Raw genomic sequence first — 22,868 nt, 5'->3', positions numbered from 1 at the left:
GTTATTAGATGAATTGAGTAAATTGCTCCAAGCCCTCTATTGAGCCCTTGTCACACCTGACTACAGCGAAATAGCTCCTATGGCGAACCATGGACGTTCAAAATAAGATGGAAAGTCTCATAATCTAATAGTTCAAGTTCTAATTTGCACCAATTAGAACTGTTGCCAAACTGCACAAAGCAAAATTTGGTGCGGTTCTCCCATAGCTCTCCGAAGACAACGGACTCATTAAAGTGATGGCCAGAGTTCAGATGCGTCACTCATGAGCGGCTCGTGGGCGACCAGGAATGCAAAGACGAAGGCATCGAGACAAGCCCCTGAGAAAACTCACCACTTTCTGACCATGCCAAAGAAGCCATTGTGCGCATGTGACAAGGGCTATTATTATAGGGCTTGGAACAACATTCGTATTCAACTAATACTTTGCTTTGATATCAAAGGTCCTTAGTTTTCCTTAAAGTCCTGAGGGCAGAAGACCTTTATTTATATCAAGAGGCAGTAAAGGACCTTGCCCTAGGTCTCGTGATTAGAGCCCTTGTGTAACTATCGTCAGGTTCAAGGTTCGGCCCGTGCCTTCATGGCAACGTGTCATCCGTGTGACAGCGCACAACTCCTTCCCGTCGTGTACTTGCTCGCCAGTGAGCCGACTTGGAAACATGTACAAAGTGGCTAACTGGTAGTTTTTCATATAGGAATCCAACCATCACAAATCAGACACTCTTGATTCAATTTGGTTGTGCATCAAATCATGACAAGCAAGAAAAACTACAAAGTTCAGAAGCTTAATCCCGACAAAAGCCTCATTTACAAGTCCATTGTCAAATATCTGCCTGTCATTCGCTACATCCAAGCATGGTAATTACATAACAATAAACCATTATATAGAACAGACTGGTACTCATCTGACGAATCCAAGACGGCCCATGACGCACGTAACGGCCAAGCTTTGATATCAAAGCGAACGATGAGCTGAATGCGAAATTGTCCCAAGCATTTCATCAGAGCCCTTCTCACAGTATACTTGCTCAGCAAAGAGCGCGTTCCTCTTCTCAATCACGTTCCCACGGCGTCGGCAAGCAAATCCGCAGCGTCGCATCAAGCAAGATCCATCACCAAGGTCAAGCGATGGCGGTCCTCTTTGCACAAGACGTCTCTGCAAGATGCCACAGGTTGGCATCATCCTCATCGACCCAAAAGGCAAGAATGATCTCCCTCGACCGACGCCAAGTCTGCGATGAGTTATCCAGCCCTACACGACAAATACCACCAGACCGCTCAACCCTGCCCCGTTTCCACCGCCGACGCGCCAACATTCAACACTCGACACATGTGCGGGGCCTCTGTGGCAAGATTGTCCAGCTGCCATATAGTTTCCAGATCAAAAAGGTCCCCGGACTCAATGTCGCCTCTCCTGCTCTCCATGTCAGCCAGCGCCTGCGCCGGCAGAGAGCCGAACGGCGGCACGGCCATGTCCAACGCCGAAACGGCATCATCGCCCGCCAGCCGGAACGACGTAGTCTCGTCGGCAAAATCCCACTAAGCGCCAAAATGTTAGACAAAGGCCATTTCTCACAATTGCAGTCGTCACGTACGTGTATTGGGCTCCCGCGCGGCCGGGAATCCTCGTATCCCCCCAGCGTCTGCCACGCGTGTGCGCCGTCTTCCCGCCCGCCGACCTGGGCGTCTGATGCTACCGAGGTCACGCCGTGGTCTGAAAGTATAGCACCGCCGTCATCGTCCCAGTCTGTCGGCCGGGACGGCTGGCCCAGGTCGTCGTACAGTCGGGTGATTCTCGTGGTTGCCTTGGCCGTCCGTTCCAGCGCCTCGGTCCACATCGTCGCATCGGGACACGTATCGGCCATGTCAGCGAAGATGGACCTCGCCGCCAGAATCGTAAAGTCGACGTCATCCGGTGTCTATGCAACGGGGGGTTAGAACGGCTTTTCCTTCTTTTTTTTTTTTTTTTTGGGTGAAAAAACAACGTACAAACCGAGCACGCACGGCGGATGATTGCGCCACGGCGTGGAGATAGGAAATAGCGACGGAAAAGAGATACAGTGCCGAGCTGTACGTGTACTTGATGCAGCCGGCGAGGTGGCGCTGTCGGTACATGCGCAGCACCCGCTGTCCGGCTTGGGCCATCTTTATATATCTCCTTGTTGTGAATACGTCTGCTTCCGAGGAGGCCGGGGCCGCGGAGGCGTGCAACTTCTCCAAGACGGACTGCACCTCTTGCATCAAGGCGGGGATCTTGGCATCGCGCTGGTACAAGAGCACAATGGTCTGCCAGTAGTAAAACTCGAAAATGGCCTTGGGGAACAAAACACCCGTGACGTGCGTCGTGGGCGCCGACGCCTTCCACTCGAGGGCGCGCTTCTCCATGCCTTCTAGCCATTGCCACTTGGACTCGGGGTCAGAGTCTGCCTCGAAGGGGGACTCTGAAGCCGTCTCTTCTTGCCGGATGGTGATTTTCGAGGCGTGCCCCTTGCAAGTTCGGCCCGTGGCGTAAATGTCGGACTGGAGTAGCCGCAGCTTGATGAAGTGATGTGTAAGATACTTGTAACTTTGTGGCAGGTCGTGAGATTCGGCACTCGTTGTGCTTTCTCCGTCCTTTAGCCTGTCGTCCTCGTCCAAGGATGGCAACGGGGTGCATACATCATTGTCGCTGATGCCAAACGGCCGGCCGGCGCTGATGCTCACAAGTCGATCCAGGCTGTACGTGCACCACCATAGGCGTCTCCTTACTTCGCGAATATCCGTCGGGGCAGTCTCGTCGGTCTCTGCACACTCATCCCCGTTGGCAACGCCGGGCTGAGAATGCTCCATGGGATGGGGAACACGGTCTGGGGCGTCGTCGTCGGTGTCACAGTGCAGGCCTAGGTCGATGGCCATGCGCATGGCAATCCCGGTAATGTACCTTGTTCTAGTTAGCCGTTTTCACCGTCTTGAATGAATGGTCGATGTACTCGAGCTCACCAAGCGCCTGGCAACACGGGCCGCAGAAGCGAAAAGCTGGCCAGAAGCAGGACGGCTTGCAGCACTTCCAAGCTCTTCTCTCGCACGATGCATTGGTCGAAATACATGCAGGCTCGTGAATAATACTCCTCGGGCGAAAGGTTAGCCTTGGACATATTTGACCCGACACATGGACCGCCTATGGCCTTGTCCTTGTCTTGCTCGTTAATAAAGCCGTGGCTACACCCGATGGCAAACACCATGTTCAGTAGGTACTGTTCCCGAGGCCTCAAGCCGCCTCCTTGGCCTGAATATGCCTTGTCAAATATTTTGGTGAAGCACGCGCGTTCCAAAATGGGAATTTGGGGGTTGGCTCGGTGAAAGTAGGCTCTGACCAGCTTGAGTGCGAGGGTCTTGTCTGGCATCGTACAACGCGGTGCCTCGAAACCTTGGGGGTCCTCCATGTGATATTTGACCATCTTTTCATTGTCGAGAGCTGATGTCTGAGTAGTATGGAGTGCCACGGCCATGAAGGTGGCGGCAGTCTGGGGGTTGAGCAAAGCAGAGCCCATGGAGTCTCGGCCCATGGCTTTGGGCGAATTGGCTTTATTGTCCGACGAGGCAAAAGATTTACAACGGTTGCCAAGGAAGAAGTCTAGGCTGTCTTGAATTGCAGGTCGTCCAGGTGACGATGCGCCTGGCTCGTCACCATTCGCCTCCCCGCGAGAGGACATGTCCAGATCATCGGCAGGTGGGAAAGCTATCCCATGCGACACGAGTAGTTTCTCCAATCTTTCCACCCGATTCTCAAGATAAAAGACGTAGCTAATGCACTCATTAGCAATGGACACCGAGTAACCCTCAGAGCGGGTTCAATGCGAGGACTGCTACAACGCACCTCCTGGGCAGCTCCCTTTTCGTCAGCGCATCATACCCAACACAGGCGGCACCGACTTTGGCACAGCTGGTGCAGCGTGGAAGCCTCTGGTCACATCGATTCTTACGAGAACGGCATCGACTACAGGCACTGACGTTGCGAAAATTGGTGCTTTGGCCAGCCACCGAGCCAAGTCGACCATCGGCTGCGCTCTGGGATGTGTCGTTGCCGTCTCTGGCGTCGTCGTCTGGAAGACAGTCGTCCGGAGAGTCCTCACGAGGGCGTTTTCGCGAGCATGGCGAGCCCGACGAGTCGGCACCGCGTGAAGACGTCATTGTGTAGGCGTGTGATGCTCTTCTGCGGCAGCGAGCAGTTCTGTCTTGTGCCAGATTGGTGGAGCCCTGGGCGCGGTGATGTTCGGTGAGGAGGCAGGTTGAATACCTGACCGACGACGGAAATGTCAGTCTTGGCTCTCGTAATCAGAGTTGATGCGAGATGAAGGTGTTTCTGACAGACCCAGGAGCTGATAAGCCGACGAGTACTCCTTGGCCAAGACATGGACTAACAGTCGCGCATCGAGGTACGATAAAGGGCCGGAGACGTGAACCTTGTGGGGAAGCGTTACAGTACTCCGCAGATCCCCCAGCTTAAAACGAACCGGGTGTCCTTGGAAACTAGTCATGGGGTGTGGCGTTCTTGAATCTTGTTCTCGCGGAATGGAACTCGTAGCCGGTAGCGGAGCCCCCACTCGGCACCAAGCACTCGGTATCATGGAGTCATTCCTATTACTTGGGCTCCCACGTGTCCGGTTTGTCTGTTGTGTTTTTTCTCCTAATCCTTCGGTTCGAGGGTTGAGTGTACATAGTGTCACGGCATGCCAAGTTGGCACCGCTGCAACAATTCATCCAATCTGTCGCGGCCAAGGTACTGGGACACGAAAAAGCCACAGGTCTCTAGGTTAGAGCCGGTGTGGCGCAACTCTATTTTGTGGCAACGAGGAAAGACCTGTTTGGGAGGGATGACGGTGTGGCCATCTAGTTCCTTCACCATTCCGTTTGTGGCTCTATTCTGTCAAGTGCTACCAGACGAGACTATAAGCACGTGTTATGCGGCAATTAGTACCGTTGGGGATTCATCTACGGATGTCGTCTCCCGATAAGAGGGCAAGAGGTGCGGATGCCAAGAAGCAGTCGAGAGCCGAGCAAATGCGGCTGAGCTCGCAGACGACTTCCCTTATCTACGTTTCCATTATGTCAAACTGACTCGATGTGATCGAGTAATGGGCCATGGCATCAATCTGGTTAGCTCTTCAAATCGCGGGGTAAAGTGGGGCCATCGGTACGTACATTCCCGGCCCCGTCGCCGGCGGCCGGGGCTTTGCCTTGGTGGCCATCTCCTGAATCATGTGCCAAGGACGCCGTTGCGTCAATGCAGTTTGTGGCTGCGGCCCCTGTTGGCTTTTCTTTTCCAAGGCCAAGGAATAGACTGGTTCCGGGGACCCTAGTAATTCTGCCACCGCCCGTGCCTCTCTCCAAGTACCGTCATGGGGCTACATATCCCGCTCGCCTTATCTCTCGAGCAAGAGCAACACGAGGGGGGTTGGGGAATTTATGGAGCGCTTTGCTACTCCATGTCCTTACTTTGAGAGCCGGTTGCTTTGTCCAGTCAGTGCCGGGAAAGCTCACGACGGCGAGTAAATAAAACATTGTCCACTTCCTGGCTCCTTTGGCGCTCGGTAAACCCACGCCTGCATATTTTGGGCCGCCCATGTTGCCCACCGGCTACGCCCTGGACTATACAACACTGTGCTCAATATACCACCATGGAGAGACGGTCGCGTCTGCGCAGATGGATCACCAAGTTGCAAGTCCCGTCCGAGCCAGGCGTCACTGCGACCCAGCTCATGGTATGGACCCCGAGTGCCTACACCACCGCCAGGACCCGTACTGACGCAGACTCTGTAGCTCATCAACCATGATCTCAAACCTGTCGAGAAGGAGCGGCGGCAATGGGGCTCGTGGAACTTTGTCGGGTTCTGGATTGCCGACTGCTTCAACATCAACACCTGGATGATTTCATCGTCCATGATTGTTGGCGGCTTGTCGTGGTGGCAGGCCTGGCTATGCGTCTGGCTCGGCTACTTCTTCTCCGCCTGTTTCGTCGTCCTCATCGGGCGCACCGGCGCCGTCTACCATATTGGCTTCTCCGTCGTGAACCGCGCACCCTTCGGCATCTGGGGGAGCATGTGGCCCGTTTTCAATCGTGCCGCCATGGGTGAGCCATTCCCCTGCCTCGACCGCTTGAATGTCGATTTTAACCCGTCTCTGTAGCGTGCATATGGTACGGTGTTCAGGCGTATATTGGCGGCACCTGCGTCTATCTCATGATACGATCCATATGGCTGTCCTGGGATCGGACCAAGATGCCTGGGCCCTTTGGTACGGATGCCACCAGCACGCCCGACTATGTCTCCTTTGTCATCTTTTGGCTGTGTTCTCTGCCCGCACTCTGGTTCCCCGTGCATAAAATCAGGCATCTCTTTACCGTCAAGGCCTTTGTGGTGCCGCCGGTCGGCATCGCGTTTCTCATCTGGGCCGTGGTGCGTGCCGGCGGTGTTGGCCCAATTGTTCGACAACCTGCCACCATCTCTGGTAGCGATCTCGCCTGGGAGTTTATCAAGGGAATCATGTCCTCTATTGGAAACTTTGCGGCCTTGATTATTAATAATAGCGATTTTTCTCGCTTTGCCCGCCGACCTCAGGCCGCTTTGTTCCCTCAGCTGCTGGCCATCCCGCTTGGATTTGCCGTGACTTCCTTTATCGGCATTATTGTCTCCTCTTCATCGATGCTCATCTACCAAGAGGCAATTTGGAACCCCCTTGATCTTCTAGGCCACTTTATTGAAGACGGCGGCTCGGCCCAGCGGTTTGGCGTCTTTGTTATTGCCCTAGGCTTCGCCCTGGCCCAACTTGGAACGAATATTGCCGCTAATTCGGTTGCTGCTGGCACGGACATGACGGCCTTGTTCCCAAAGTTTATTAATATCCGTCGCGGAAGCTACATTTGCGCGGTAGTGGCGCTCGCCATGTGCCCATATAACCTTCTATCTAGCTCTAGTAGCTTCACCACCTACCTGTCGGCGTATAGCGTGTTTCTTTGTTCAGTGGCTGGCGTCATGGCGACTGACTACTACATTGTGCGTCGCGGTTACTTAAACGCCCGAGAGCTCTATAGCCCCAGCAAAACCGGCCCATACTATTATAACCATGGCATTCATTGGCGCGCCTATGTGGCGTACATTTGCGGAATCGCCATCAACGTGGTCGGATTTGCTGGAGCCGTTGGACGAGAGGTGCCTAAAGGTGCCACGTATATATATAACCTCAATTTCTTTTGTGGATTTACAGTCTCTTCCCTTGTGTATTGGGGCCTATGCAAGGTCTCTCCAATTCCTGAGACCAGTGATACTTGGATGGAAGTTGGCGATGCCCTTGATGACATGGACATTGGCAATGGTGCTCAAGTCAAAGAACTAGAGGATGAGGTTGATGGTGGAGAAAAGGAAAGGGATACAAGGCATGAAAAAGTGTAGGAACAGAAGTTGGGAGCCGTCATTGGTATTATTGCAGCTGTCATTTACTACATCTTGGCACAAGGCCATATGCGAGCCAAAACTCAAATCTTAGTAACGCTTTGCAATTTCACCTGGGGCTGACAAAATGGAGAGTTTTCATCACCGAGGGCACGGATGGCAAGAGGTCGCCAGGCGCCGCCATCAGGTGCAAAGATACAACGCCCGATTTCCTTTTCGGAGACAAGCCATTTGAGTCTATTGATTGAAAGCTTACCCATCGAGCCAAAGTCTCCGGCGGACATCCAGCTAGTGGTTTATTCTTTAACATTCTCCACAAGTTGACACGACCGTTGAATTTATTAACCGGGACCAAAAGCGGAAATTTGCTCCGGTGGAACAACTTGCCCCAAACCAACTCCATCATTTTCTATATAAAGACGACGGACGACACAGCAGAGAAAACGTGCCTCAACACTTGTTTCAACCAAAAAATAAGTCTTTGCAACTTTTTCAAAATGGCAAACGAGACGAACAGCATCACAGTCACTCGCCAGCAATTGGCCAAAATGATTGACCACTCTCTCCTCCACCCGACAATGACAGACGAAGACATTCTCACCGGTCTTGGCATCGCCAAAAAATACAACGTGGCAACCGCCTGTGTCAAGCCATACTTGATCCCCATGGCCAAAAAGGAACTAGAGGGCACAGACGTTCTTGTCTGCCCCGTCATTGGATTCCCCCATGGCAACAGCACAACCCAAGTCAAGGTATTCGAAGCCGAGGCCGCAGCCAAAGCCGGCGGCAAGGAAATCGACATGGTCATCAACATTGGCAAAGCCCTGAGCGGGGATTGGGACTATGTCGCCTCCGAGATTAAGCAAATCAACACTGTCGTCACGCAATCCGGCGCCGCGCTCAAGGTTATCTTCGAAAACGATTTCCTGCAGAATGCGCACATTGTTAAACTCTGTAGGATATGCTCAGACATTGGCGTTGCCTTTGTGAAAACGTCGACGGGCTACGGGTTTGTCAAGAGGCCCGACGGGCTGTATTCGTACAAGGGCGCAACGGTGGCTCACTTGAAACTCATGAGGGAATTCTCGAGTCCGCACGTTCAGGTCAAGGCTGCTGGGGGTGTCAGGACACTGGACGATTTGCTGCATGTCATGTCTTTGGGTGTTACGCGAATTGGCGCCACGGCCACCGAGGCCATTATGGCGGAAGCTGAGAAGAGAGGGATTACGGATGAACCCACGCAGGTTACGTTTAAGCCGATGGACGAAGGGGTGGCGGGAACTTACTAGTGAAGAAGCGAACAGTCATTGATACTTGCTTATCGGAGTGCGTTATGTTTGAATTACGTTGTATTTTGTCGTTGAAATTGCTCGCTGCTGTCTTTGTTCAAACTGGCCCCTGTGACGAGGGCTCAGTGAGTGTAGCGAAGTGGATGTCACCCATGACCGTACATGTAGGTCTAGTCTTTAGCTCATACGATATGCCCATCGGCTGATCCGGAACAAGTTGGGACTTCAAGGCCCCGGGATTCGCTGCTGAAAGTACGGGGGGCTGTAATGTTTATGCTCGCTGATGGTATAGGCCGTTGTACGAGAGAGCTAAATATTGATTGAGAAATTCTGTTTCCCACCGCGTCTTATATGAACATGATGCTCCATGTGACTCTGCTTAACACACATACCATATGTGTTAATACACACTTCCCCTGCTCTGAGGCTATTCTGCAGAGTGCGCAGCATGTCCTCCTCTAACGGGCATAGTACACACTAATAGTATCCTGAAGTGAGAGATAATAGCGCACCATCTCACCTGTAGAGGACTGTGCAACCAACCAGACACTTTTAAATTCTGACGTAGTTCCTGGTTGACCAATGTAATGAGAGGTCCTGTCACGTGGATACATGTACTGACCAGACCCAACAACGACGAGGACAGGTGTGGGCAACCAACCTCGAAACAATCCCCCTGCGTTTACCCTTCCCAAAGCGTTGTCTGCCCACGATTCTTTGCACCCAAACTCAGCCACTATGAGCTTGTATCTAGGGCAAAATCTCGACCCAAGGGCCATTTGTGCCGCGGTCTCCCATCTCCACCTAGGCGGGAACGACGCTTTCGTGGCTGGAGAGTTTCACGGAGGAGAGTGTCGCATCTTCAAGGTTAGCTTCAGGGATCATCCAAGCCTGTCAGTCCGTGTAGGTCATCCAAATCAAGAGACCCAGCAAGGCGTTATTGCAAATGTTGAAATGGAAACACGCATTTTTCGGGCACTTGAGGCAAAAAGCTTTTCTTGGTCGCCTCGATACCGTGGCGCCAGCCTTACCTTTGACAACCCAATAAGGTACCCATTCATGGTTCTTGATTGGGCTGAAGGATTCCCTCTGAAATGGGATGACAACTTTCCAGCAAAGCCTGTTCGCGACGCCATACTAAGCCAGATAGCTGAGATTCAACTGTCCCTGATAATGTGTACCTTGGAACATGGTATGGACGAACCGCTCCCAAACGATATGAATTGGACATGCAGCTAATACAAGGCGTCCTAGGATCTACAACTGCTACAAATTTCTTTGAGCGACGCATCAGAAATCAGCTCAAGCGTGTAAAGGATGGGAAACTCCCCGGTCTCACAGAAAAAGATTGTCTCGATCAGCTTGCGCTTCTGCCCAAGGTCCTTGGTGAGGATGGAAGTAGCAAACTGTTCGCCATGGACCATGGCGATATCAAGCCAGTAAATATTATAATGGACAATGAGAATCATATCAAGTGGTAGGAGAATCGTCATTATGCTTCCCCAGCCTGATTCTCCTGGTCCAAGCTAATATATTAGTAGTCTAATTGACTGGGGGTTTGCCAAAATTGTTCCCCTTGTCCAAGCTGCCCGGCTGCCCTGTTTCTTGTGGACGGACGACTCGACTGCTCGCGTCCCGAGCCAAGCTATGCTGGAGGATAGGAAGGCTTACATCGACTCACTTCCTCGGCAAATTTCGCAAGCAGCATTCATGAAGCGCTGGCAAGGCGCCAAAGACGTAGACTTCCGTACACTATACCTGGAGTCTATATGCAGCAAGGGTATGCTTGCATCAATGGCAAGCATAGGTTGGAAGTTGCCGTATTGCGACTTGAGTGAAGGTCAACTAGGCCTCAAAGAAAACCAAGGACCTTGAATGATAAAGACTATTATTCAATAAATCAAGTCATATACTTTAAACCTATAGCCTTTATCACATCTCGTTTACTGCACAAAAATAACACGTAAACGGTTTAGTGCATCACAGAAAGAGTATGAGGAAAAGGGCACACATGAAAACTATTCAAGATATTATAAAGTGGATAGAAAGTACGCCAATAAAAGTGTTTCCATAAATAACAGCTAATAATACATCCCATAAACTGACTATAGGAACTTTCATAGCTGCAGGAGCCGCTGCATCGTTCCTTTCTTGACATGTTCTTTTTGGACAATGAGTAGTATTGGGAAACACTTGTTTATAGCCAGCTAGTTCTTCTTTTCAATTCACAGGGGTTGAGTTGGTGAACGAAAGTTTTGGCAAGAAAATTTGGGTTTCAACACTTGAAGTGCCCTATTAGCTACATCTATGACTTCTTTACTTTTAGGGATCAACTTACATTTCCACCACAGACAGCACCATTTCCAGAGGGAAGATCACAGCAGTGACCGTGGCAACAATTCGAGGCCTGCGTACTACGTTAGAACTGGTAGCCTTGTAGGGAGTTCCCAAATACTTACATTCGGATTGCAAGAGTCCTGTACAGTTTCATACTTGTGTTAGCGTTCATTTCAAATATGCAATTTGGCATCACTTACACCCGACTGAGCGCAGATTTGCTGAGTGGGATTCTCCCATAGCTGACCACCAAACGAGGGATAACCCTGAGGGCTACCGAGTGCGACAACGGCAAATAAGGCTAGAATGTACAGCTTCATCATGATGAAAACTGTTTGGCGGTTTGGATAGAATAATGGGGCAAGTTTGTGAGATATATTCAAGTGAGTGGCGCTCAAGGAAAGAAGACTTTAGCAAGGGGCACTGGCATCATCTTATACGTGGATATAGACTACGATCAAGCTCAAGTCGCCTATGTAAACGTGTAAATATTTCTCTTAGTGTAACCAGGCCGAGTTACTAAATGTCCTTTGCCGTGCCACGGCTTATAACCCACAATCTGATACTGGCTCGAGCATCGTGCATAAACCCACTAGATACTATCACGGCCGAAAATTGGTGGATACCCGTTGTAGTGTGGCACTCAAAGGTGCGGTGCGAAGTAAGCAGTAGAGATACATCGTGCGGCACAATTTACGAAAACAGTAATAACATGCGAGAAGTGGTTCCTGCGCAGCCGTCTTTGGTGAGTCGAGCGTTCATTAGGGGTGCTTTTGCTCCCAATAATGTCTTCTATATACATGATATTATGTACAACGGGCGGGTTTATATCTTGTAGACGTACATTATTCAATTCCTTGCTGTTTGCTCCCCATCCACGATATACGCGTCGAATTCTACCAAGACGAATCCGATACCAATTCGCGTCTGTGCATACCACTCTTCCCGTCTGGGCGGACAATTATGAGCTAGATACATATTTCACCAACTTGAGGGTGGATAAATAGTCTCAACTCGTGATCAAGCCCTGTTGCCGACTTCGGATCATGTTTCCGTGTGTGGATCACGACCAGCTGAATTAAGCAAGTGCAATCCGGTTACAGCCGGAGATAGTTGCTGCGTGGTTACTTGCCCCGTTAAATTACCGCAACTGCGGCAATTACCACAGCAATTACCGTCAAACTACTTCTATTAGGAGATTTGAGCATGAATCAGGACGCGTTACCGTTAATATTGCTTACATTCCGGTGCTGGGACAGCTATCCCTAAGTCGTGTTCTTCCGCCGTTGGAGTCGGTATATGTGCTTGTAATTACCTAATTTATCACGTTGTAAGTTATCTAGAGATGGAAGCTTTACAATCTAATTATTCGCACACGGGGTTTAATGAGATTTAATCTCGTCGCGGATAATGCTAAGAGTACTAATAAGATATACAACTCGATACTATTTTTATCTTTTATATTAGGAATTTCCACTGTCTGGCTATATCCTCTGCGAAAATATCCGTAAATCATTGGACAGAGTAACGTATTTATAGCTTGCAATTAATAAACCAAGTTGATGAGCGAATAGGTATCCTCTTATCTTGTCAGACGATAACGATAAATTGCATTACAATAGTGGACACATGGCAGAGTATTATTGGTGTTATTCCGTTACAGGAGGGCTATAATCGCGGAATACAAGGCAGAATATTCCTTCCTGTACAAAGATCTCCTTGGTCAACTGGACCTTGAGGAAAACCAGGAACCTTTAGCACTAAAGACTATTATCAAACGAATTAAGTTATTATACTCTGAGCCTTTAGCCCTTGTCACAATAGGATTGCTATAACTCTAACATTACTGGTCGATTTCTTTAGTCATAAGGACGTCTGTTCGCTTAGCGCTATAATAGTAATACAATGCTTCCTAAAGCTTATTCTCGACTCAGGAGTATCAAGGATGGTTCGCTCCCGCCGGCCGCCCGTGCGATAACGATAACGCCGATAAGCCAAGGAGACGAATAGGAGTTCGTCTTAACTATCGACATGTGGATGGATACACGTGGCGTCGCTTTGGCGGGATAACGTGGGGTAGCGGCAAGTTTGATATGCAGAATGAACCTAAAAAGCTTATTCTGGCGACGTATCTGGATATATTATGGCCTATCTTGGCAATAGTGGTTATTGTTCGTCAACGGCCCGAGGCCCGCTTCGGCAATTCCCCGTCGTGCCAGTCTAGAAAAGTCCATGATGCTCAGATGGCCTGGCCCTTTTCTGCCGCGCCGCGACGGACGTATGTTCTAACCAGTATCATCGTGTGCGTCTTCTCTTCTCCACCCCTTATTCACTAGCGGAAATCATCTGTTTGCTAGCATTCTTTCCATCGCCCATTACAGGCCACTTCCAGGAGTAATCTCAAGACATTGCCTGACTCTTGAACAGGCTGAAGGAGACACTTCCCCTCAAATGCCGTGACAAGGTCTCAGTCAAGGGCTTGGAGTCAAAACTCAACTCATCCAATAACAGTCACGGTATGAAATGTCCTTGGGGCCAAAGGATCGTATTTACACAAAGTGGTAGTCAGCCCTCGAGCCGTAGCATCTCGTGATTATAGTCCTCGTTTAATATCCGTGCGACACATGCCCCGGATCTGTCATTAAATCCATCAAGATTGACGAATACAAGCATGTACTTTTTCAGACGAATCAGCTTCTAATTCATTCCAAGCTACCATTTCAGTGTCCCTCCTCATCCCTTCAGCAAAACTAATAACTAACGCTGTAAATAGTCCAATACGCACTGGACCCGTTCAACGACAACTCTCCCCTGTCATCCGCCACCAAATACTCACCATCTCCAACCTCGAAGCTATACCCACGGCCCGGTTCGAAGCGAACATCAAACACGACAGCCTTGCACTTGTCACTGCAAAGCGCCAAACCAGCGCACACGTACTTGCCACTCTCGCCGCTCGACACCTTGAACCTCGTCCCGCCCAGCTCCTCAACATGCACCACCCACCGCTGGCTCCTGGAATCATGCCTCCCGCACGCCTTACCAGTCACCACCTTGTCGGCACTGGCGACCGCGTAGCCGCCCATTTCCAGAACCAAGTACCGGCCCTCTGTCAACTTGCCGCGAATCGGCTTGAAGCCATGCTCAACCAGGCCGGCCATGTCGGTGGTCGCGCCGTCTCCCGAATACGGCACGGGAGGCCGCGGATCCCCGTACAGGCCCATGCAGTGCGATGCGCCGTCAAATTTGCCCCGGCTGTTTCTGTGCGGCTCAGGGGCTTTCGGCAGCTCGGGGATACTGTAGTCGGGGTTGTCCCAGTCAAAAGCGTTCAATAAATCGGCCATGTTTTGTCTGCGCCAGGGGACCATCTCGCGGGACTTGATGGAGCGCGACTTGGCTGCCTGCCACTTTTCGATGAATTGTAGCTGCGAGGTGTGGTCGGCGTGTTCGACGAAGACGCCGCCTTTTCTTGTCCACGGGGAAATGATGTAGAAGGGGACGCGGAACCCGGGTCCGGTGAAGGTGTATCCGATGCCGGCTTTGTCATTGTACCATTCGCCTGGTGTTCCGTTGGACGATCTGTACGGGTCCACGTGGTCGAACCAGCCGCCCGTTTCGTCAAATGAGATTATTAGTGTAGTTCGGTTGTATTTTGGGGACTTGATGACTGTTTCTGCAATCTTGTTTTCTAGCCAGGCTCCGTCGTGGGGGGAGTAAGGCGGGTGCTCCGCCAGTTCTCTGTACCCGATGATGATGGAAACCTCGGGGAGAGTTCCGTTTGCCGCCCGGTCGTAAAACTCCTGCAGCTTCCGTCCCTGCATTCCCTTTATGTTCAAGTTGGAACCTTGTTTGGCCTGTTGGAACTGCTCGAACCATGCAAGGGGGTTGTCGTCAAAGTTGTCGTAGTCATCGGTGCCATCTTGGTATATTTGCCAACTGACGCCTGCTTCTTCCCAGTACTCTGGTGCCGTCTTCCATTTCAGTGGGTAGCAGTTGATGCCGTTGTCGTCACATCCAGGGGTTTCGTAGTTGTCGATATAAGGGTTGCCTCCTAGATCCGGACTGAGATTACCACCCGGGACGTTGATAGAGCCGCTTATCCACATGACGCGGTTTGGGCTTGTTGACGCAATGACCGATTCCTGCCGTCATTGTGCTTCCATCAGATCACCACACCCAGGCTGCCCTTTGACTCTTTGCACATACCTGATACATGTCCCCGACTACCCAATTCTCCGCCAGCGCCCATTGCGTGGGCAAATCTTCTCTCTTGTAGTAGCCAATGCTGTACGGGGTGTTGTTGAGAGCCCAGTGGTCGTTTGTTCCGCCATTCCAAGCGGCATGATTCTGGTACCAGCCGTTGCTGCCTGCAATCATACACTGCGTAGCCTCGGACCAATTCCCTCCGAGATAATTCAAGTACCATGGCATAACGTAGTCGGTACTATTGGTGAGCTGTGGCGATGTCTTTTGCTTCCACACAGGAACGCCATTATTCGTTTGGAGATTGGCGTCGTTGAAGCCGCGAACGCCTGCCATTGTGCCAAAGTAGTGGTCGAAGGCTCGGTTCTCTTCAAATAGGCTTGGTTAGCCACCCTTGATGTGTCCAAGGCGTTGATCTAATTTACCTTGCATGAACAAGACGACGTGTTCAACATCTTTCAAGCTGTCGCTCTTGGCAACACCAAGGAGTCCTGCTACAATAGCCATGGCCTGTGGCCAAAAGTTTCCGCTTCTCGCCATTATTAGAAAGCCACCCCGGGGCAGTTGGTCAACTGAGTCAAGGGACGGCCGCCTCCATCACCCAACACCTCATCATGTGTAAACCTGGAACAGCCAGCACTTTATACACAATGATCTTAGCCGATGGTCCTACGCCAGCCATAACCGTCCGTCGTGTGACTTGGGGATTCATCGCCTCCGGCTAATATCTTCTCATTGATTGGTGCGGTGCCTTTCTTTTCGGGGCCAGGGCCGCAGCATCTCCGCTTTGTGGAGCGAGATCTGCCAGAGCAGATGGATAGGGAAGTTGAGACTTTGGGGTTGCGGTGGAACGTTGCTTCGCGTCAACTAGTTGGATAGCGTAAGCTGGGGACAAGCGATTTTCAGGGGCTGTCTTGACTACGGTTGGGTTGGGTTGAGCGAGCACTGCAGCATTGAGTACGACGCCTGCGGAGAGACGACGATATCGAGGGGCGGTACGGGATCGACGAGCCGGCCAAGGCATGCAAACACAAGCCAGGATTGGTCTGCTCCAATCCAACCCTGGCGCTAATGCAGCAGATATCCAGCCTTGCATTTTCTGCGCGCACAAGTTGAATAGTCCTGATCTCGGATATCTTGTGGTGACATCATCAACGGCTACGGGCCGGTTCGGTTGGCAGCAGGCGCACCTATAAAATTCCCGTGGCTTGCTTACCAGACACAGATTCCGTAGGAACATTTGTCACCCTGTAGTGTGCTTTCTGTGTCTCATCTGGAATGGCGATGCGGAGCATTCATCCCGATGGGCAGCTATGGATCAAGTCGTACGTTGGAATTGGTCCTTTATTCACTGCATCTAATTGTGGAAATAAGACATCTCCGACAATGACGCAATTTATTTATGTATCCGGCTTTTATTTAGATGGCTGGTCGGCCTCCGAACAGGTTGTATTGAAGCTGACGGGTTATGGAACCATGACAACAGTGTCGTATAGAGTATATCCAATTGCCCGAGTTTTCTCATTGTCCTGTTCAAATCCTACGGCTAAATGCAGTTAGTTTGTTACCAATAAATTCTGCCTAATCTAATGTCATTTCAATACTAGTGTCTCCTTGTCCAAACGCCACCAACGTTCAAGGCGGCGTTGCCTCCACCGGGCGGACTTTCCACTTTCGGTAATTAGTTCCGGTGGCCGTGTTTAAAGTCTCAACAAGCATTTCACATCTCCTTGGGGAAGCCCTCATATTCGCAGTGAACCGACCTTGAACAATTTTAGAGGATTACCATTGCCTCCGTCGCCAGATTCTCGCCATGTCATCTCGTCTTCAGCAGCAAGACATGGCGAAACAATCGCCGGGCAAAGTCACGAGCGCCTGCCAACGATGCCGACGACAAAAGTTAAAGGCAAGACAGCCATGCAATTCCAACCGTGTGCAATGCCCCTGACTTGACGGTGACAAGCACTAACCCCAAGTGGTCAGTGTGACATACACAGGCCTTGCACGCTGTGTGCGAGGGCGAATGCGGATTGTCTTCCATCATCCCGGTGGAGAGTTGAGACGGGACAAAAACGAGCCTCCGACAAGGGCCGCCGGGTCGGGAGTCAAACCGCACATGCTGCGCAGAGACTCCGTCGGTCCAGGAGAGACACAGTTGCCGGTACGTCCCACGATGCCGATGAGCAGCAGCATCGACTAGACGTTCCTCGGCGACGTCTCGAGCGGATCGTCGCCGAGTCGCCGGCGGGGACCACGTGGAATTCAAGCTCTACTATTCATCTAGTCCAAGAGGTGAGGCCGTTGTCCCGCTTAGCGACATGGAGTGTGTTCTAACTCTCCCAAGGCCTTTCATCACCATGATGCCGCGACTCCTCAAGACTCTGCCACTTCCGCCTTCTCCGCAAGCCAATGGGCATACCCAGAAGTGCCGAGGGGCCGGAAGAAGCCCAAACATGGCATCGAGAACCCTTTACACCGGCTTCTTCCCAGGCATGCTCATCGAGATCTGGGACACAATGTGGCGAAACCCAGTGCCACAAGCGCCATGGAAAAAGAACTGTTGGACATTTTGCCGCCGCACGATTCCGGCTTGGTACTCATCAACAACTATTTTGACAAAATCCACTGGTTCATGCTCTTGTTCCACCAGACAGACTTTCGGGACAAGTTTGAGCAGCTACACACACTGAGACAACAAGGCCCGGCAAAAGTTCCAGCCAGTCAGTGCGGCTACATGGCCGTGTTGCTGGCTGTTTGCGCAATCAGTATCGAGTACACCACGCCCTCTCAAAAGGATGACCTGATCAGAAAAGGCATCCAGCCAGAGCATCTGAAAGAGCGTATTCTCTCGGCTCTGAGACTCAGGCTACTCGACATCTTAGCCATGGGCTCTCTCGAAGCCGTTCAGACATGTGTTCTGCTGAGCAGCTACTACCTCTATCACGGACAACCAGAACTGGCCTGGCCTCTGTGCGGGTGCGCACAGCGCATTGCGCAAGCTCTGAAACTCCATAGAAACGTCAAATCTCTTGGTGGCTCCGAGCACGAACAGACGAACCAGCCCGTGATTGCCGCCAGACAGCGTTGCTGGTGGGCAGTATATGAGATAGAGACGACATGCGCCATGATGTACGGGTTTCCCTCGAGCATTTCGGATCAAGACTGCGATGCCGAGGCGTTGGACCCCCACGACGAGTCCTCCGCTTCGACGGCTGGCTTTGCGCCCTCTCCCGAGCCGAATCTTTTGGTATACAAGTGCGCCATGTCATCCCTGACCAAGATTGTCAAGTGTGCCTTGACAGACCTCTACGGCAACCCGAGTCACATGGACAATGCAAAAAGGTCAGATTCGGGGCATACTGCGCGTTTGCACAGCCTGATGAGCAAAGTGGCGGACCTGGACAAAACACTTGCGCAGTGGCTGGATGGCCTTCCTGTGAAATTACGGCCGACCGAGCTGGATTTAAAGTCTAGTCTCGGCTGTCCATTACCTGCGCAGCACAACAACCACGTTTCCTTTCGGGAACAGCTCTTTCAATTGCAGGCCTTGGCTCTGAAACTAGCCTATGAAAATTCCAGGATCCTCATCCACCGACCCCTATTGTCCTTTAACATGGCGGCATCGGAAGGCGGCTCTCCACGTCAAGCCGCGTCGCCCGACCCCTTTCAGCACTCGGTAGAGACATGTCGGGATGCCGCGTTGCAAATCGCAATGACGGGGTCCATCCCAATATTCCACCACGCGACAAAGACGTACATTGTCTCGTTTGTGTCTCTGCACCTATTCACGGCAGGAGTCACGCTCTGCATCATGGCGAGTCTGGATCCTCTACGTCCCCAGTCGCACGAATCCAAGGTAGGTATCCGCGCGTTGATGGAGATGCAAAATGTCCTCAAGACGAAATCAATCGTGGCAACGCAGGGGCTCGGCATCCTGCGCAATCTTTTATCCCTCGTCATGGCGAAAGAAATCGACGTCATGTTCCAACCTGGCTCCGTGGGCGTGGATGATGAGCCAGAGACAAGAAACGCTTTGCCTGCTGGTGCGCAACCCCAAATTGCCGAGCCTAATGCCTTGTATCAAAGTGACGGAGATGCAGCAGCGGAGACGCCCCGGCCAGAAGGACACGACGACACCGCATTGCGTGCGCAGGACCTTGGCTCGGGTGCAGATTTTGGGTTTTGCGAGAACCTTGGCATGACGGAGGCGTTGTTAGACTTTGAACAGGGTAGGTGACGCCCGTGCTTGGGTATATAGTCTGATGATGGTGTTAACGGAAGTAGTAATCGGTTACTCAGGTGGCCATCTGGCGACTGGTCAACAATCGGCGTCTCTGGGCGATTCTCTGCCTACGAATCAGTTTGTTGGACAGGATCAAGGATGGCTATGGGGCTGGAACCTTGACGTCTAGACCAGTCAATGTACATCGATTACATGGAGAATCGAGCAAGCTTTGCTCGAATGAGCTCTTCAGCACTAGAAAGGACATTGCGGGTATAGCGAACAGTATCCCATCATGTTCGCCCTCGGGCTTTGAAGTGACCATTTTTCATCCAACGCTATGGGGTTTAGCAATCACGATATCCGCCAACCCGACAAGCCAAGAACTAGGGCGTGTTAAGCGCCAAATCAGCGAGACGACGCAAGATATGCAAAGAAAGCAAGGAGAGTTACAAGATACGCAGAGGCTTATCGACTCGATCCTAGGTGAAACCCGGGACCGGATGGTCACCCTTGGCCTGGTTAGTAGGCCCATACTTCTCATCTAGTGCTGCAATCCCACTCTTTAGCATAGCTAGCAACTCTTGTTCTCTCTTTTCTGCCTCTTCGTCAACAACTAATAGTCCATGTTCACTTAGATATTGGACGTAGTGCTTGGAGTTTTCCACACGACGCCGTATCTCCACTGCCAGCGTTCCATTGTCATCGTTTTGTGCGAAAAACTCAGAAATCACTTGTTCACGGTCCCCTTTGAAGAAAATGCGAAAAATAAATCTGTAGAATACGTGGAGGAGGGTCTCTGGTTGGCGTAATATTTGGACAATGGGAAACGCGAGTTCTGGTTGCAAATTCCACTCTTGCATGAGCTGTGCGCACTTGTTGGAAGTCACGGCCTTTGTCCTGAGAACTTGGTAAAATCCATTCGAGATCGTGTCCGTAGCAAGGTATATATATCCGCCTCGCCCGTGACCTGTAATCCATAGTGGAGGTGTGAAATATTCCAGCGGTACCGTACCCGAAAACTCCCAATCGATTATGGCGGCAATACCAAAGTCCGCATTGACGATGATGTTGCCACATCGGAGATCCAGGTGGGTGAGAATAAAAGGGCCGTTGGGTGATTGTGGGTTGCAGAGTGTAGGAATCTGCTTTGCCAAGCTGGCGAGGGCAAACAGTTCCTCTTCCGCTGTTGCTCGCTCCAAATATTCCGAGGGAAGTCGACACGTTTCGGAAAGGATGTGATACTGGTAGTCCAGGAATACTCTCGCGGAATCAAATGGTCCTGGATTTTGCTGTTCCTTTTGGTATCGGTGCAGCTCGTTCGCGGCCATGGTGAGCAGGCCACTGACAATTGGGTCAGACTTGTGGCCAGGATTGGGCATCAAGGAGCCTGCTTGGGGGAATTCCAACTGGCGTAACTGAGCGAAAATATCGATCATCTCGTCGAAAAACCTCCTTTGCTGTTCTTCTGTAGCATCCTGCAGAACCTTTATACTGGGGGACTGGCCCGGGATATAGTCAGAGATTATGAACGCCAACGTCTCGCTGCCGCTTTTTGTTAACGTCGTGTCTTGTCCGTACGCGCGAACGCGGGGAACAGGGATCTTTGTTTTATGCCAAAGGTATCTAAATCGTTCAAGTGCTGTTAGTAGCCGTGTGCCAATAATGTATATAGTGGTGGACAAGGAAGGCAATATTACTGTATAGTGGCGACTTCGCTCTGGACCTTTGTCCAGACTTGATTAACAACAGGGTTAAGTGGGATTCTCACTACCAAAGTCGTATCGTCGTCGAACTGTACGAAAAAGCAGACGTTGAAGCTTCCATGCGTCCGTCCGGCAATTCTTTTCCAGGGCTTTTGATCGTTATGTCGCGATGCCAATTGGCCGATAGCCTCCTCATCAATATTGTTAATAAATTCGTCGATATGTCGGTCGATTTCCTCCGCAGTGAGAGGAAACTCAGACGGCCGGCAACAGACATCCTCCTCGTCCGAATAGTAAGTCAGATCGTTATTTTTGTCATGTTGCAACGTCGGTGCAACGTCATTTGGCGCCGTTTCGGCCACGCAGGGGAACGCTGGACTTCCGTACAACATGGACCAGCAAAGGATCCATGTTGTCCATTGGGCTGGCACAAAACGGCGAAGAACGAAGGGCATGATCCCTGAGATACATTGTCGGCTGAGTTTTACGATTCGCCAACGACAGCGATTGGGCGAGGCACGGCATGAAATCAAGAGGTGATTGATGGCAAGATGCATGGGCGGAAGATAAGGATAAGGGGCCAGGCACCTGGGTCAATTTGGCACCCGACCGTGGCGCGGGGCTCCACTTATCTCAGGCACTTAAACCCCCAGGTACCGTAATAAATCACGTGGGTGTACACTTACGTAATCCTTGAATTACCTCGCCCGTTCACAGTCTCACAAACGCTGACAAGCAATGCCAGTGAGTTCCTGCATGGAGGATACATGGATTGCAGCCCGAGATCCTAGGTATTAACCTTGCATGTGCCTACATACGGTGAGTCAGGTAAGCCGTGCTTGCAGCTATCAAGATCAGGTAAACCGACCTGATCCCATCCTACGAGCGTCAACTGACAACGACATGATCATGAGCGACACCACGTAGGGCAGAACTGCCTGAAAGACAAAATCCTTACCCCAGAGCGTCAGTACGATTAATATTTCTGATCAACTATAGTTTGTGTATCTCCTTTACTTGCCCTGTTCGCGGTTTAAACCCAACGACACCCCTAATCCTTGACCTTAATTCCGCGTTATCCATACGAGCGACGACAATCTCGCCCACACTTTCTATTTGCATAATTCATTGCTCCTGCCTAATATCTGCCCTAACTTAGTTGAGTCAGTAATGAAGGATATGTGAGCATGAGCCTGTTGCTAAGGCTTATAAGTTATGAGTGATCTAGGCGTCAACGTATGCATGGATCACATAATATAGAAAGGTACAGCATAGAGCACGGAGTCGAAAGCTCTCCAAAGACTAAACTATCTGAGGAGGTTCCCTACATACAATGCGGTTGCTGTCACAAAAAACTGTTGAAGTATACGTCGTCATCGACTCTATGCGCTCAGGAATTTCGTCCCTGAACCGGCCTTACTTGTAACTTCTTTGCTAAACACGCACGGTAATTGAATGGTATATACATGGAAAGACAGCTGAGACATGTAGGATATTATGGATGTATTTATTGTAATGGAGAGAGTCGATTGAAGGCTCTTTGCCAAGTAAGAGCTGATGCAATCAAAGCTTGTTCGCGTAGCCAACTTGCGACAGTAACTTCAAACTCCTCGTTAGCTGAGTGCCAACACGCGAACATTGTCGTGTTCTTTAGCTCATTAATTAAGCCCAAGGCTGTGTGTACATT

The 22,868-nt window shown here is 51.0% G+C and overlaps 8 protein-coding genes across 8 annotated transcripts; 4 read left to right on the top strand and 4 right to left on the bottom strand.

The window, feature by feature from the left end:
- Positions 1-1,275: 1,275 nt before the first annotated feature.
- On the bottom strand, positions 1,276-4,167 carry MAA_01672 (N-terminal binuclear Zn cluster-containing protein; the record flags this gene model as incomplete). The annotated part of the gene is made up of 5 exons (XM_007819670.2): positions 1,276-1,536; positions 1,593-1,916; positions 1,987-2,917; positions 2,977-3,780; positions 3,854-4,167. 5 exons carry the CDS (start codon positions 4,165-4,167, stop codon positions 1,276-1,278), a joined length of 2,634 nt encoding a protein of 877 aa, XP_007817861.2.
- Positions 4,168-5,654: 1,487 nt separating this feature from the next.
- On the top strand, positions 5,655-7,424 carry MAA_01671 (uracil permease; the record flags this gene model as incomplete). The annotated part of the gene is made up of 3 exons (XM_007819669.1): positions 5,655-5,738; positions 5,797-6,106; positions 6,163-7,424. 3 exons carry the CDS (start codon positions 5,655-5,657, stop codon positions 7,422-7,424), a joined length of 1,656 nt encoding a protein of 551 aa, XP_007817860.1.
- Positions 7,425-7,921: 497 nt separating this feature from the next.
- On the top strand, positions 7,922-8,713 carry MAA_01670 (Deoxyribose-phosphate aldolase; the record flags this gene model as incomplete). The annotated part of the gene is made up of 1 exon (XM_007819668.1): positions 7,922-8,713. The coding sequence occupies one exon, from the start codon at positions 7,922-7,924 to the stop codon at positions 8,711-8,713; it is 792 nt and encodes a 263-aa protein (XP_007817859.1).
- Positions 8,714-9,451: 738 nt separating this feature from the next.
- Positions 9,452-10,588, top strand: MAA_01669 (Protein kinase-like protein; the record flags this gene model as incomplete). Its single annotated transcript, XM_007819667.1, has 3 exons — positions 9,452-9,905; positions 9,968-10,190; positions 10,255-10,588. The coding sequence occupies 3 exons, from the start codon at positions 9,452-9,454 to the stop codon at positions 10,586-10,588; spliced, it is 1,011 nt and encodes a 336-aa protein (XP_007817858.1).
- A 400-nt stretch (positions 10,589-10,988) lies between these two features.
- MAA_10589 (acyl-CoA dehydrogenase) lies at positions 10,989-11,373 on the bottom strand (the record flags this gene model as incomplete). The annotated part of the gene is made up of 4 exons (XM_011412307.1): positions 10,989-10,994; positions 11,052-11,120; positions 11,173-11,190; positions 11,251-11,373. The coding sequence occupies 4 exons, from the start codon at positions 11,371-11,373 to the stop codon at positions 10,989-10,991; spliced, it is 216 nt and encodes a 71-aa protein (XP_011410609.1).
- Positions 11,374-13,800: 2,427 nt separating this feature from the next.
- MAA_01668 (Phosphoesterase) lies at positions 13,801-15,793 on the bottom strand (the record flags this gene model as incomplete). Its single annotated transcript, XM_007819666.2, has 3 exons — positions 13,801-15,192; positions 15,257-15,621; positions 15,679-15,793. 3 exons carry the CDS (start codon positions 15,791-15,793, stop codon positions 13,801-13,803), a joined length of 1,872 nt encoding a protein of 623 aa, XP_007817857.2.
- A 1,273-nt stretch (positions 15,794-17,066) lies between these two features.
- MAA_01667 (uncharacterized protein) lies at positions 17,067-19,665 on the top strand (the record flags this gene model as incomplete). Its single annotated transcript, XM_007819665.2, has 4 exons — positions 17,067-17,152; positions 17,230-17,545; positions 17,598-19,482; positions 19,538-19,665. 4 exons carry the CDS (start codon positions 17,067-17,069, stop codon positions 19,663-19,665), a joined length of 2,415 nt encoding a protein of 804 aa, XP_007817856.2.
- A 292-nt stretch (positions 19,666-19,957) lies between these two features.
- MAA_01666 (phosphotransferase) lies at positions 19,958-21,636 on the bottom strand (the record flags this gene model as incomplete). Its single annotated transcript, XM_007819664.1, has 2 exons — positions 19,958-21,101; positions 21,176-21,636. 2 exons carry the CDS (start codon positions 21,634-21,636, stop codon positions 19,958-19,960), a joined length of 1,605 nt encoding a protein of 534 aa, XP_007817855.1.
- Between the last annotated feature and the right edge of the window lie 1,232 nt (positions 21,637-22,868).

The sequence above is a fragment of the Metarhizium robertsii genome, assembly GCF_000187425.2.
Source record: "Metarhizium robertsii ARSEF 23 chromosome Unknown MAA_Scf_1, whole genome shotgun sequence".
NCBI lineage: Eukaryota > Fungi > Ascomycota > Sordariomycetes > Hypocreales > Clavicipitaceae > Metarhizium > Metarhizium robertsii.
Note: the sequence above shows the minus strand (reverse complement) of the source record. Positions and strands in the feature narration are given on the sequence as shown.